The following is a 12,030-nucleotide window of genomic DNA, read 5'->3' on the forward strand; positions in this document are numbered from 1 at the left end:
TTCAGAGGCGTTCGTAAGAGTAGCGAATGCGGAGGGTTTGTTGGAATGAATGATGGCGGAAGGTTTCTGTCATAACGTAGGAATCTGGGGAGTCAACGCTCCTCATCATTGCGAGACCGAGAGGACGTACAGATTGGGATTTAGTCTGGTGCAGAGTTTGCGCGACATGCTTGGAACGGGCGGTATTGTTTAAATGGGCATTCGAGGACAATGAAGTAGCTTGTCCGTTAGGTGAGGGTTTTGACGTGGGTTTGTTGTTCTCATTGGCCGCGTTCTGCCAGTTCCCGCACATTTCGGATACATGCTGACCAATAGAGAAGGAACTGGTCGGTGAGGTTGAAGAGGGAAACGCTGACGCAGGGTGCACATTCGAGTGGGGAATAAAAGAGGGCAGAGAGCTGTCTGATGCAAGAAAGAGGTTCTGTCGGAGCAAAGTCAGCCTGTGTACCCTACCTTCCAGAATAATGACCACAACTTACCGATTGCGAAGGACTAGACTTGACATGAGGTTTGATTTCCTGTCCGAACATGCCCGTCAAGAAGAAGACCGCCGGAACCCGTCGTGGAGCACCTGTGTATTGCGTCTGAACGATGGCCACCTCTATAGGCAGGACAGAAGACGGCACGCATAGCGCGGCTGAGGATGCTATGGAGGAGCTCGAAGATTGAGATAGCACGCTCAGGGCGAAGGAGGAGGATGAATCAGACGAAGGAGTCATGGTCTCCTGATACGTTCATGATCGTATTAACCTCGAGGACATTTTAACGGCATATAGCAAAGACGCGAACCTCGTTCTCTGGCTCTACCTCGGGACGGTTTGGTCCTCCGGATAGGCAAACTTCAACGAGCGGAAGAAGTGAGCTCAACAAAAAGTGCTTGGAAAGCAAATAGGATCTTACCCGTGGGCATCTCCACTTCCGCTTCCGCCGTAGATGTCGCTGGACATGGTAGGGCGGATCTAGAGAAGGAGGAACTGGACACGATGAAGGGCGAAGAAGATGCCATAATCATTGCGCGGGGAGCCGTAGGTATGTTCTATACTGTGATCAGCGCACCCGCTGCACGTCGGAATGACATTTGACTAATATGGCGTACCTTGACAGCCCGAGTCTCAAAGCGAATTCCAAAACCAGCCTGCGCATCGGCTTTTCCTGTCTTGAAGCTGTCTGAAGTTGTTAGTTACCTGTTGAAAAGATCGGATTGGTGTCCACTCACCCGCTTTCCTGAAACTGCGTGAGCACGTTCTCCGCTCCGAGGGTCTTGACTTTCTCTCTACAAACAAACACCAGCAAGAAGCGGAATCTCAAAGTCAAGAACAAACCGTCGAGATAAAAGATGTACGAAGAACGTACCGTAGTTCTTCAAGTTCTACATCTTTAGATTGGATGACTGTGATCCCTTCGACCCTTTCCGCATGTACCTTCGTCAACTCCACGTCCTTTCTCTTGCATTCGTCCTGAGCCTCGAGTTGTGCAACTGCTAGAGCATCCTTCTCCGCTTCCAGTCTCCGTACCTTCTCATCCGATTCTATCCTCATCCTGTCGACATTTGCAACATACCGACACCTCAAACTCTCCAGCGCGCACTGTAACGCCTCTACCTTTCCTTCCCCCTCCCTCTTTACCAACACCATCTTCGTATCGTGCTCGAGATGAAGCATTCGGATTTCAGCATCGTGCTGACGAGAAAGCTGCTCGATCCGAGACTCGCACTCGCTCGAAACCAGTTTGAGGCGTAGTGCAGATTCACGGGCGGTTCGATCTAGTTGTGAGCGGAGGAAGGCGATTTCTGCAGGGCCAGAAGCAGACTCGCCAAGGTCGTTCGAGTGAAAAGGCATTCTGGAGTCGTAATCGTGGGCGGGTACAAGGGTAGAAATATATCGTAGATGAGAGACTAGTATAGCAGTGGAGAGGTGGGACGTTGGTGGGATGGACGAGAGTGAAATCCGCCGGAGTCGCACTTGATCATGTTCGATTTGGGCTGCAATCCGGGGCGTCGGGTTTTGCCGTGTCGACCTTCATGTGGCCCACTTTCTGCACGCTGCGAATAAAATGGCCGATGGAAAGTCATGGTCAGGACCGCCATCCCAAATGGATGCAGAGAATTGGAATTATCAAGAACTGATATATTTGCATAAAACAATTGACGCAGTCTCCTTGTCCTGGTATTGTAGATCTCGGAGACGCATTGCGGAGTCGCGAGAGAGTCCCAAAGCCTATCCACGATGGGAGAGCCGCAACAATTTGCATCATGGTAACTAAACATTGGATATGGAATGGGTTAAGTCAATGACCTGAAACTGAGAAGTACAGTGGCCCTCAGACAACATTGAGCGTGATACTCGTTACATCGACATTGGGGGAGGACTCTCCGACCTATACATCACGACGCACATACTCAAGTCAGCAACGAGGACGAGACATAATGGGACAATGTGGTAGTCTGCCGGCTTACCCCAATCAGGAGAACATGCGCAAGACTCAAGACGACCTTATCGCCCTTGAATCCCACAGGAACCGGCACAGTGAAACTCTCGCTCTCTGTCGAATTCTCAGGAATGTTGAGTTGCGGGTGGTACGGAGCGCCATAGATGACTTGTCCGAAGGAACTGGCGGCATCTGGACAGCTGTTTGTCGCTGCGGAGCATGGCGACATGCCGAAGATTACCGCGACGTCCTTGCTGCCTTGTATGGAGTCCTGAAATGAATACCATTGGACTAAATTTGGTATGAAAGAGTGAAAGTGATATCGCCGTAGGGTATGCTCATTCATTGTTCCCTTCCAGGAGCTTTAAAATCAACGTACAGGCTTCAGGACGTCGACAGTGATCGACTGGCCTGCGGTGACTGTGCTCCCGTCGCTGGGAGAGCCTATCAACACACTCTGAGCGAACGCAGAAGCAAGAAAGCCGAGAACGATAATCGTTGTAGCAAGGAACCGCATGTTATGGACGAAGTCGGAGTAAAATGGTCGATTGAGAGTGAAGTTTCGAAGTTTGAGGCCAGAGGACCCAAGTATTGTGAGACAGATGAGTACCTGAGAGGCCGCAAGATAATATTCACATACAGAGCTCCAAATGAAGCGCTCCTGTTGCCTTGAAATGCAGAAGTGAGCGACGCCTCCATCAGAGCTCAAGGGCTTTTGTGACCGCGTTAGTGGTGCTGTGGCAGGGCATTCCGCCTGTGATGAACTCAATGACCCACTCAAACTGTGTGCGAGGTCAGAGCCAGGCCGTTCCCGTCCCTAGTATGCCAGCATCGTTCAGGCCCGCGCACTGTTACCATCCTATGGGGTAACTTGAATAACCGTCACAAAAGATAAAAATGCCGGCTGACCTATGAGCAGGGTTCATCGCCACCGAGCCTCGAGACCGAATAATGATGTGTCGATAGAATGATGGACGCAGTGTCTGCAAAATATGCTCATAGACATACGGTCCGATGGCCTTGAAGCCCGAAATAAAGAAACAAGCACTACACCAGAGGGTGTAATTCTACCGGCGAAAGCTGAATGCGTTCGGGATAAGTCACTTTGCCACTGTGTCGTGAGCACGGTCCAATATACCTACGCCACCTTCGTCTGATCGGTAACGCCACCTCCACCAAGCATCACCGCACCCCACTCATTAAAAAGCTCTTCCAACATCCCGTCCACCTCTTCTTCGCTCACAAGCTCAGTGTCTTGCTTTTCTCCCCTGATATGAATAACTCCTCCCTAAACTTCCTGGGATTTCACACATCGGACCACGAATTCCGCTGCGATCGAGCCGACCACCTCCCTTTTTGCGCCTGATGCGAGTGCATCGGAAGGGGATGAGGAAGGTAACCGGGAAGTAGTGGTGGCAGAGGCGTTGGGAGTGGGGTTGAGTAAGGAGCCTAGAAGGACGAACGCAGCTGCGGTACGCCGTGCGTGTGCGGGAAATATGTAGAGCGCATGGATTATGTGTGGCAGACGATGAGGTCCTGGCATGTTTTGCTGAGGTCGATGTCGATTCCCTACATGATATCACACGATCACCGTCAGACCAAACGATATGACAATGCCAGATTATTCGAATAAACATTGAAATATTGGGCCTCGAAAATGTCGTCCAAGCGAGGAGAAAGAAAGAAGATATTGGACGTACGTGTCTCGCATCATGTTTATCGCCCCGCGGCATTGCCAAACTCTTGATCAACGAGTGAGATACGAGCGCAGACGTGCGGCTCGAGATCGATGTGGAAGCATCTACACCAACCACTGCGTAAGCAAAAAGATGAATATTTGAGAGATATGCACGAGACGTACCCGTCACGCCACCCCCTCCAGCATGCCCTCCTACACCTCGAACGCTAAGACCCCATCCACTACGAGCCCACTCGCGTTCATCACATCAAGGGCAAACCCACCACCATCGCCTTTCGTCCCCGCACCTGCCATCCCATTAGGGGAATCCACGATGACCGTTTAGGCCTGCGTTTGAGCAGGTTTAAGCCCTCGTTTAAGACCGCAGCGCGGCTTTCGAGCTTAAACGCACGCTTAAACGTCGGTTTAAACGCTATCGTGGACTCCCCTATTGTCCGCATCCAAACCTCTCGTCATGAGCTCCGACCCCACCGCCATCTACTTCAAGATCAAAAAACACCTCACGAGGAAAAGTACCGCGCCCAGATCTCGTTTCTGGGCCCGTTCATGCCTCCTATGACTGTCCGATTGTAGGCGAAATTTTGTTTACTACGGCTGAGGTAGGAGTTGTTGAGGGCGGATATGGATGGGAAGTGAAAGTTCATGTGGCGGTGGCGGAGATAAAAGGGAGCGTTTATCTTGATGCTGCAATTTCGAATGAGGTTTTGAGTGCGAGTTCGAGTGAGATGCGGACGAAGAAGGAGATTATGCATGCGATTTGATGAGTTTAATGGCGCGAGGTTGACTGATTCCTGTGCGAGGTCTGCGATGATTGCCGGGTAGCATGTCTGCGCCATGTCACGTCACGCTAACATAAACCAGAGAAAATTGTTAGCTCAGCCTCATGACCATTGACGCAAGAATCTAGGAAAAAGAAACGAACGAACGAACGAACGAGACAACGCACCTGCACATACTGACATAATCGGCTCACGCCCACACCGTCTTCCTCACCGTTGGACACTACTTACACTGGGTATCCACTTCCCTCGTCCTTTCCGAAAGCTGGAAAGTCTGGCTTTGGCCCAACTTGATCGACTGGGTGTCTTTCTCCTTCACTTTCGGATCCGTTTCGTGCGAGTCTAAGGGCGCGGAACAAAATGAGGGAGCGATGAAATCGGGAGGAATCTGCAACGGCGACGTGGACCAATTGAAGAAAGCAATCTTCCGACTCACCTCTCGCACTCTCCAACACCACCAAAGGATCCACGTCCTCTGTCCCAGAACTGGGAGCGAGCTGCTTCACCCTCTTCGCCTTGAACACTAACCTCGTCTGCGCGTCCTGTAGCACCATCCTCACCAACCCGCTCATCCCAAACTCTCCCAATTGCTTCTCATTCTCTCCCTTATCTCCATTCTTACACTTCTGGTTACCTTTACCACCCTCAGGACGATCTAGCGCAATCTTGAGCGAGCCGCCATCCGAACGAGACTCCGAGTCCGTGGGAAGTGCGGAGGAAGAGTCGGCGGCAGCGACACCGCGAGCGCCAGCAAGACGGTACAGACCTCACAGAGAGCTTTAGGACTCTGTCCGCGTAGGATACGAGGGCGGCTGTCGTCATAGAGTCAGTCGCAGAGGGATTCGGAGTAGGCGCTGTGAGTGTTTCGTTCACTGGTTGTGGGCATGCGTGCGTGTGTGCGTTGTATTTGGTGGGAAGGCAGTGGACAGTCGGTACGTTCGGTATGTTGGTCAATCAGTTAGTTGGTTTCGCCAGCGCAGGCGTTGGTGAGTTGGTTAGTGATTTTGGCGCATTAGTCGATTGAGTCCGCAGGGCGCATGGTCGATTGGGCGTACGAAGTCGGTAGGAGCGTTCGTAGGATTCGGGAGTAGGTTGGGGCCGGTATAGCGAAGTTGCGTCGAGATTGTTTGTTGAGAAGGGAGAAGAGTGGGAGGGAGAAGCAGAAAGGCGAGGGAGGCATAGCGATTAGTGATCGAAGCAGGAAATGGAAAATAACGATCGAAAGGCTAGATAGAAAGATGGGAGACAATGAGATCAATCAGTCAAAGAAAAAGATATGAGGGTGTAAAGAAAAGCGAGAAGGCAAGGCAGAAACTGGAGGGTAGTGTGGTGTAAAGTAGTACGACACGGGTACGATAGATGTGATATGTCAAGAGGGCATACTTTCTCCGAGGATCGCCGTGTCGTGTACTGCGTGAGTGCACGCAAAGATCCAACGAAGAGCATTTTGATGAGCATTATAGCGCCGATTATACATCATTGGGACCGGAGGAGGCATTGCGAGAGTTCTGCTCCGTAGAGGTGGCGCTATGTTCAGACAAAAGTTATCAGCAAGGACGAACTGAGGGAGAGCGAGGAGGAGGGAGATGGACGTACGTGAGCCTTGCAAAGTCCATGCATACATTGACGCGCGTTCGACCATGTACAGGAAATTGGTCTGGTGGACGAGCGATTCGTCCGGATGGTTCAGCATCCTCGTCGCGTGATCCAACTCCTGCAAATAATCCGATATTTGGCCGGTCGCATCATGTAGCTCTACCAATCTACCCTACGCCAATCGGCCAAAGGCGCCAAGTTCAACGCTGTCCGTCAACACACATACACACAAGTGAGCCCAGAGGTAGAACTCACCTTCTCTTCGAACAATCTCTGATCCACCCTCCCTCATCCACACTTCTCCGACTTTCCAACGTCCATTCAAGCTCCCCGTCGACTTCTTCTATTCTCACCAACGACGTCTCACAAACATCTAACCTATCCTCCACCCCCTTCGGGTGTCCCCCGAAATGCGACTATCCTCTCGATGAGCGTGAGCCAGTCGTTAAAATTTTGCGGGTGTCGTATCAGCGCGGTGGGGTGCAGGTGGGAGTATAATTGTGAGTGTGAGGTGGAGAGTGTGGATGAGAGACCGGAGAGGAGATGGAAGTAGTGGAAGAATTCCCAGTATTGACGATCCGGAGTGGATGGGCGTTGATGTTCGTGAGCTGGGATTGTCTCCCGTAAACTATTCACCGATGTGTTGTCTTAGCTATCAAGAGGACGGAGAAGGTGCCTAGGTGCGGCGAGGGACGGACGAACTATAGATGTGACGAACGATTCTTGAGCGGTGTATTGACGGTTGCTACTCTTGTACTCCCCACGTTGAATTGCATGCCCAGTCTTCGAGTGAGACGCTCAGCTTGTTGCTCGATAGCCGTGGGGTGTCGAGAGAAAGGGCGTGCAGGGTGGATGGACGCATCGTCGTCATTCGCCATTGTGGTATATCCGACCAGTCTCTATCTAGCACAATGGAATTGATTGTCCAGAGAGAGTAGATGGGTACAAAAGCTGAGAACGAACGGTGTTGAGGATGAAGCTTGAAGCTGTATGAAGAAGTCTATTACGAACGCTCGGGTGAGAGTTGAGCTGTGGCAATCAACGATGAACGTTGAACGTTGAACTCCCACCAACGACTACCGTGGCATGACGACAAGTGACTAACTCCAGAAATGTTTCGTTAAGCGCACATAGTCTGGCTCGTTTGATTTTTGAACCCCAGCGGGTGACATGTCTCGTATCTTACGCCTATCCGTATATTCGGGTAGGTTCACGACAATCACGAAAAAAATACTTTCATCCTCGCGTTTCTGGCTCGGTTGATGATCAGGCTACAACAAGCAGGTACGAGCATGCCCATTATGAATTACGACTTCTATCCAGCCTCAGAAGTTTTCGCACTCCTGCTGTAGTGGCTTCTGTGCTGTGCGTGTCGGCCATGCACAACAGGCGAGGATTATTTTCTGGATGCCCCGATCATCGAAGGTAACGCGAGTGTTTTGGGACGTATGCCTGAAAAGATCTTGTGGCGAGTGCTGAGAAGATCTTCCTAGCTTTTGCATGCTCGTTGGGTCGCTTCGTCCCTCATCGCTTCGTCCCTCATCGCTTCTTCGGATGTATAATCATCTGGGCCTCTTCATCTGAGTCCGTTTTGCTCCTCTTTTTTACCCTCTTCTTTCAACTATCTAGTTGCGAACGACCTCACTGCAATCCCGAATAGATACACAGGATATCCCCACAAGTTTAGTGGCCGCGCTCTACTTTTCGGCACTACGAGCACCTAACGGAGTGTAATTCTAGATCTGAATACCCGGAGTATGAAGATGTGGAACGACAACGTTTCAGAATGGTGCCAAACTCTGGGTACGCTCGTCGTGGATCATGGTATATCTCTCATTATCTCGGTCTTTGATCGTGAGAATAACAAACAAACATATATGCTCATTTGAACTTCATTTTTAGTTCATCTCTACCTGGACGAGGCAAAAATATGCGGTAAGTAGACTCTGTGCTTGTCTGCCGTTCTGTGATTAGAATCGTAATTACAGTCACCAAGCACCCTTATGTCGTGGGGTTACTCGTACCTGTCCTCGCGCTGCAACCATTCCACTACCCCCGTCTCGTCTCTTTCCTCAACCGCGTCTTCGAGATATATGTATCTATCCTGCTTGCTATCCTGCTTCTGTACATTGTGGTATCTTTCCCTGGGTTCATGGTAATTGCAGTAGACCATGGTAAGCAAAGAATTGCAGGTTCTTCGAGTCTGTTACTCGACCTGGATTGGAACCAACTGAACGCCACCTTTCGACGTCCCGTGTAGCTCGCTCATACTTATATGTGGCGAAGATGTTCGGTGAGTCAAGTCAGCGCATACCTATCTATGGACTACTAACGCTGTATCTGCAGTTATGGAACATCCCTACGGCACGGGGGTCATCTTACCCGCCGTCCTGTTACAGCCATTTCACTTCCCAGGTCTTGTTGCCTCACTGGATCGCATGCTTAACATCTATCTCTTCACCCTTGTCGTTACCTCGCTTCTCTACGTTGGATTCTTTCTTCCTCGCTTGGTGATGATGATCGGTGCCATCGCTTGTACCTTTGCATTCCTCAATGCACCGGGCTATTATGTTTCTCGTACGTATTGTCAGATTTATCAACTATTCGACTCGCTGAGTCCTAGCCATTCTCTACGTCACTGTTGACCGGGGTTTTCATCTAGGACTGTTTCTGTTTTATTATTTATTCGCGCGCAGAGACGTCGGTCCTCAGCCCTGGTACGAAGCAAGGTATTATCCATCAACGCCGAGAGCATTTGAATATCGTATGTAAGGAGCCTGCTCATCACGATCGATACTATATCAAATGCATGGCGGCTGTCGAGCCTTCGAGAGTTTTAATACAAGTGATGGCATTTCGCGTTGGAATATATATCGTACACATCCCCATTGTGGCAATAATTAGGATGTCAGAGATTATAGTAATCGCCTCGAAGTAAGTATACTAGGGATAAAATTATGATAACCAATTCATTGAGTGTCTTTCTTGCCGCTTCCGTTCGGAGAACAAAGAGAAGTCGCCAAAGAAGAGCTGAGAAATAAATCGGACAAACCACGCCTGAACTTCACGGTGAGATCTGTGGAATCCAGAATTGAGGCCCTGACGTCTATGTACCATCAGCTCCAATTTGTGTTCTCGAGTATGCTATATCAGTTTGGTCAGCCATGCGAGTTCGATGAGGTTTCGGTGCGGTGTGCGAGCTCTGGTCAAAGAAGCGATCGATACTATGCACCACGGACATGATGCGCAGTCGTTGCAAAGAGTTCTTGTGGCGAGCGCTGAGAAATTACTTCGAGTACCTGGCAGCCTTGGGTGCACCATCTCCAACCTCCTATGCTGGATGCATCGATTCCACCGAGCTCTCCTTATCCATCGCACTCATCGTCCAGCAAGCAGCTATTTTCGACGTCTACAGTTGAATACGGAAATACTTTGATATTGTAAACTCGTAGGTGTACGTCGCATATATCACCGTGACTCCCTTTATACGTCGCAAAGAGATGCCGCGGGCTGGACTTGTGAGTCCAGTACTCATTGACAAAGGTACGTGTCTTGGTCAGTCTCAAGGGGTCCAGTACTGAATGTAGCTCCTACAGTGATATTCGTTGCGCTTGATGAGGTGAAGCAACATGGTAAGGTTATACTGCGAACCTTTATGCTATGAGCTGAATTATGGTACAGCGTCTGAGCATCCCTGGCGCTGGGGACTCTACGCGTTCGCCATGTTGTTTTTATTTCTTCGAGTCCCGCACCTGTTCAACTTCGTGGATCGCACTTTCGAAATACTTCGCTTCACCGTTTATATTACCATCATAGTCGACATAGTTTTCTACTGCACTGGCTGGGCCGTTATTCTTAGCGTCGTTTATTCTGCCTTCGTCATATTCATTCAGAAAAGAACAGTCAGTGACGGTATGTGATCAATCATAGTTTTCGACTTTGTATCTACTGCTCCCTTGATGGCGGACCCTCGTCACTGACTCGAGTTTCTTTTCTTTTATGAAGAAGTCGCCAGGATCCGCGATCTTTGGCATTCATGGGGAGATGGTGACGGGTGACAGCTCGTATATATCATTTAAAAGCGTGGCACCGTTGTAAAAGTGGGACCATTCCACTCTCTTCCTGTAGTCGGGCCAAATTTCAGGCCTAGAGAAGAACAGTCGTATGTGAGAAATTGGGCTGTCGCGAGGTGCGTCGATGTCGATGGATCCTAAAGTCAGACCTAGTTGCCAGAGTGGAAGTAGCAGAATCGTGCACCGATGGTGCTAACTGAAGGTCACATCGGCAGCACGTTTAGCACTCATAACGCATCTATATCATACACGACCTAAGGCCCGCGACGGACTATGTAGAGTCAAGGAAGCGAGTGATCACCTCACTGGACGCACAAAGTTCTTGTCAGCTCTTGCAAGGGAGGATCCTTACTCAGAGAACGGTCGGCAACAAAGAATCATTCGAGGGCAAATTGGTCCCATGTCAACCCAGTATTTGCCGCTGCGCGTCGGTGGACTCAGTTTATTCTATGCGGGAGGGTATTCCAGCGTAAGTGAAATTACACTGATTCGCTTTCTGTATGCTATGACGGCTGATGGTGGCGATCGGACCATCAGCAGTGATCGCCGCCGCGCGGCAATTGATTCCATTTATTCTATGCGCCAGGATGGTTCAGCGTAAGTGAGGGTACTTTCCACATATCAAGACGCATGGTGCTGATAATATTACCGAACAAGTCTAAGACGTGGTCTTACATTGCCGAAAGGTGCGCTCGGCGCTCTGAAGAGACGGATACGCAAGTGATGAGGGAGAGAGTGCAGTAGCAAATCAGCCAGGGCATAGGACTAGACTTAGTATGTTGTACAATACCTATGGGGGAGATATGGGTCATATTGTATGGTAGTCTTGAGAGCCGTTATCAACGAAAGAAATTACGTAGACTCGGTAGAGTGTGGTATGGCCGAGAGAAGTTATATCTCTGCATATATCATCGGAGATGGATTCCTGCGGCAACGTGAATCAGGACAGGCCGGCGTTGTACATCAGAGGAAGCGGTTCAGTTTATAATGAAGCTAGCATCTAAGAATTTGGTATTAGGAGTATGTAGAGGACGAGGACGAGCGGAAAGACGGGAACCGTAGCATGAGGGAGAGGGAAAAGAGGCGTGCTAATGAAATCTTATCTTATCATCCCGGGATCACTCGCGTGGCTCAGCTCCGTGGACCTCCGCGCTCGCGCCCACCACATCCGTCTTGCTTTGGTCTTGCTCGACGTTTGCTCCTTGCCTGAATGCCATCCACTTGTTCAAAACCTCTCTGAAAAGGGTTGGATACCTACCCAAGTGCCACACCACTGGGTCCGCGGCTGTTCTACAGCATAAACTCCACATTTCGAACAGCAACTCCTCCGACTACCGCGAAGATGCCTCCTCCAAACGCTTCATCTATGTAGCTCAGTGTTCTCCAGATAGGTTGAATTGGTCATGTTATATCTCTCTTTCTTGGCGAAGGTCATTTGCAAGAGTTTTGTATGCCG

General features: G+C 50.1%; 4 protein-coding genes across 4 annotated transcripts; 2 read left to right on the forward strand and 2 right to left on the reverse strand.

Moving 5' to 3' along the window:
• Positions 1–1,008: 1,008 nt before the first annotated feature.
• STEHIDRAFT_134687 (uncharacterized protein) lies at positions 1,009–1,838 on the reverse strand (the record flags this gene model as incomplete). Its single annotated transcript, XM_007309576.1, has 4 exons — positions 1,009–1,036; positions 1,097–1,156; positions 1,217–1,273; positions 1,354–1,838. 4 exons carry the CDS (start codon positions 1,836–1,838, stop codon positions 1,009–1,011), a joined length of 630 nt encoding a protein of 209 aa, XP_007309638.1.
• Positions 1,839–2,319: 481 nt separating this feature from the next.
• Positions 2,320–6,598, reverse strand: STEHIDRAFT_172033 (uncharacterized protein; the record flags this gene model as incomplete). Its single annotated transcript, XM_007309577.1, has 11 exons — positions 6,502–6,598; positions 6,289–6,432; positions 5,342–5,671; positions 5,073–5,247; positions 4,289–4,973; positions 4,128–4,228; positions 3,746–3,996; positions 3,570–3,685; positions 2,807–3,095; positions 2,456–2,698; positions 2,320–2,376 (listed from the first exon to the last, which is right to left on the reverse strand). Exons 7-11 carry the CDS (start codon positions 3,968–3,970, stop codon positions 2,320–2,322), a joined length of 930 nt encoding a protein of 309 aa, XP_007309639.1. The 5' UTR covers positions 3,971–3,996; positions 4,128–4,228; positions 4,289–4,973; positions 5,073–5,247; positions 5,342–5,671; positions 6,289–6,432; positions 6,502–6,598.
• Positions 6,599–6,789: 191 nt separating this feature from the next.
• Positions 6,790–7,258, forward strand: STEHIDRAFT_125271 (uncharacterized protein). The gene has a single exon (XM_007309578.1). It carries the CDS (start codon positions 7,026–7,028, stop codon positions 7,179–7,181), a length of 156 nt encoding a protein of 51 aa, XP_007309640.1. The 5' UTR covers positions 6,790–7,025; the 3' UTR covers positions 7,182–7,258.
• Positions 7,259–8,264: 1,006 nt separating this feature from the next.
• Positions 8,265–11,784, forward strand: STEHIDRAFT_115153 (uncharacterized protein; the record flags this gene model as incomplete). The annotated part of the gene is made up of 17 exons (XM_007309579.1): positions 8,265–8,304; positions 8,404–8,436; positions 8,490–8,675; positions 8,762–8,794; positions 8,848–9,078; positions 9,198–9,265; positions 9,406–9,435; positions 9,954–10,044; positions 10,098–10,133; positions 10,183–10,413; positions 10,630–10,690; positions 10,854–11,043; positions 11,161–11,171; positions 11,201–11,260; positions 11,281–11,348; positions 11,399–11,532; positions 11,593–11,784. 17 exons carry the CDS (start codon positions 8,265–8,267, stop codon positions 11,782–11,784), a joined length of 1,695 nt encoding a protein of 564 aa, XP_007309641.1.
• Positions 11,785–12,030: the final 246 nt, after the last annotated feature.

Source organism: Stereum hirsutum (genome assembly GCF_000264905.1).
Source record: "Stereum hirsutum FP-91666 SS1 unplaced genomic scaffold STEHIscaffold_18, whole genome shotgun sequence".
In the NCBI taxonomy this organism is placed as follows: domain Eukaryota; kingdom Fungi; phylum Basidiomycota; class Agaricomycetes; order Russulales; family Stereaceae; genus Stereum; species Stereum hirsutum.

Excerpts from the sequence above, each read along its gene's own strand:
- STEHIDRAFT_125271 (XM_007309578.1), top strand. The coding sequence starts at position 7,026 with ATGAGAGACCGGAGAGGAGATGGAAGTAGTGGAAGAATTCCCAGTATT.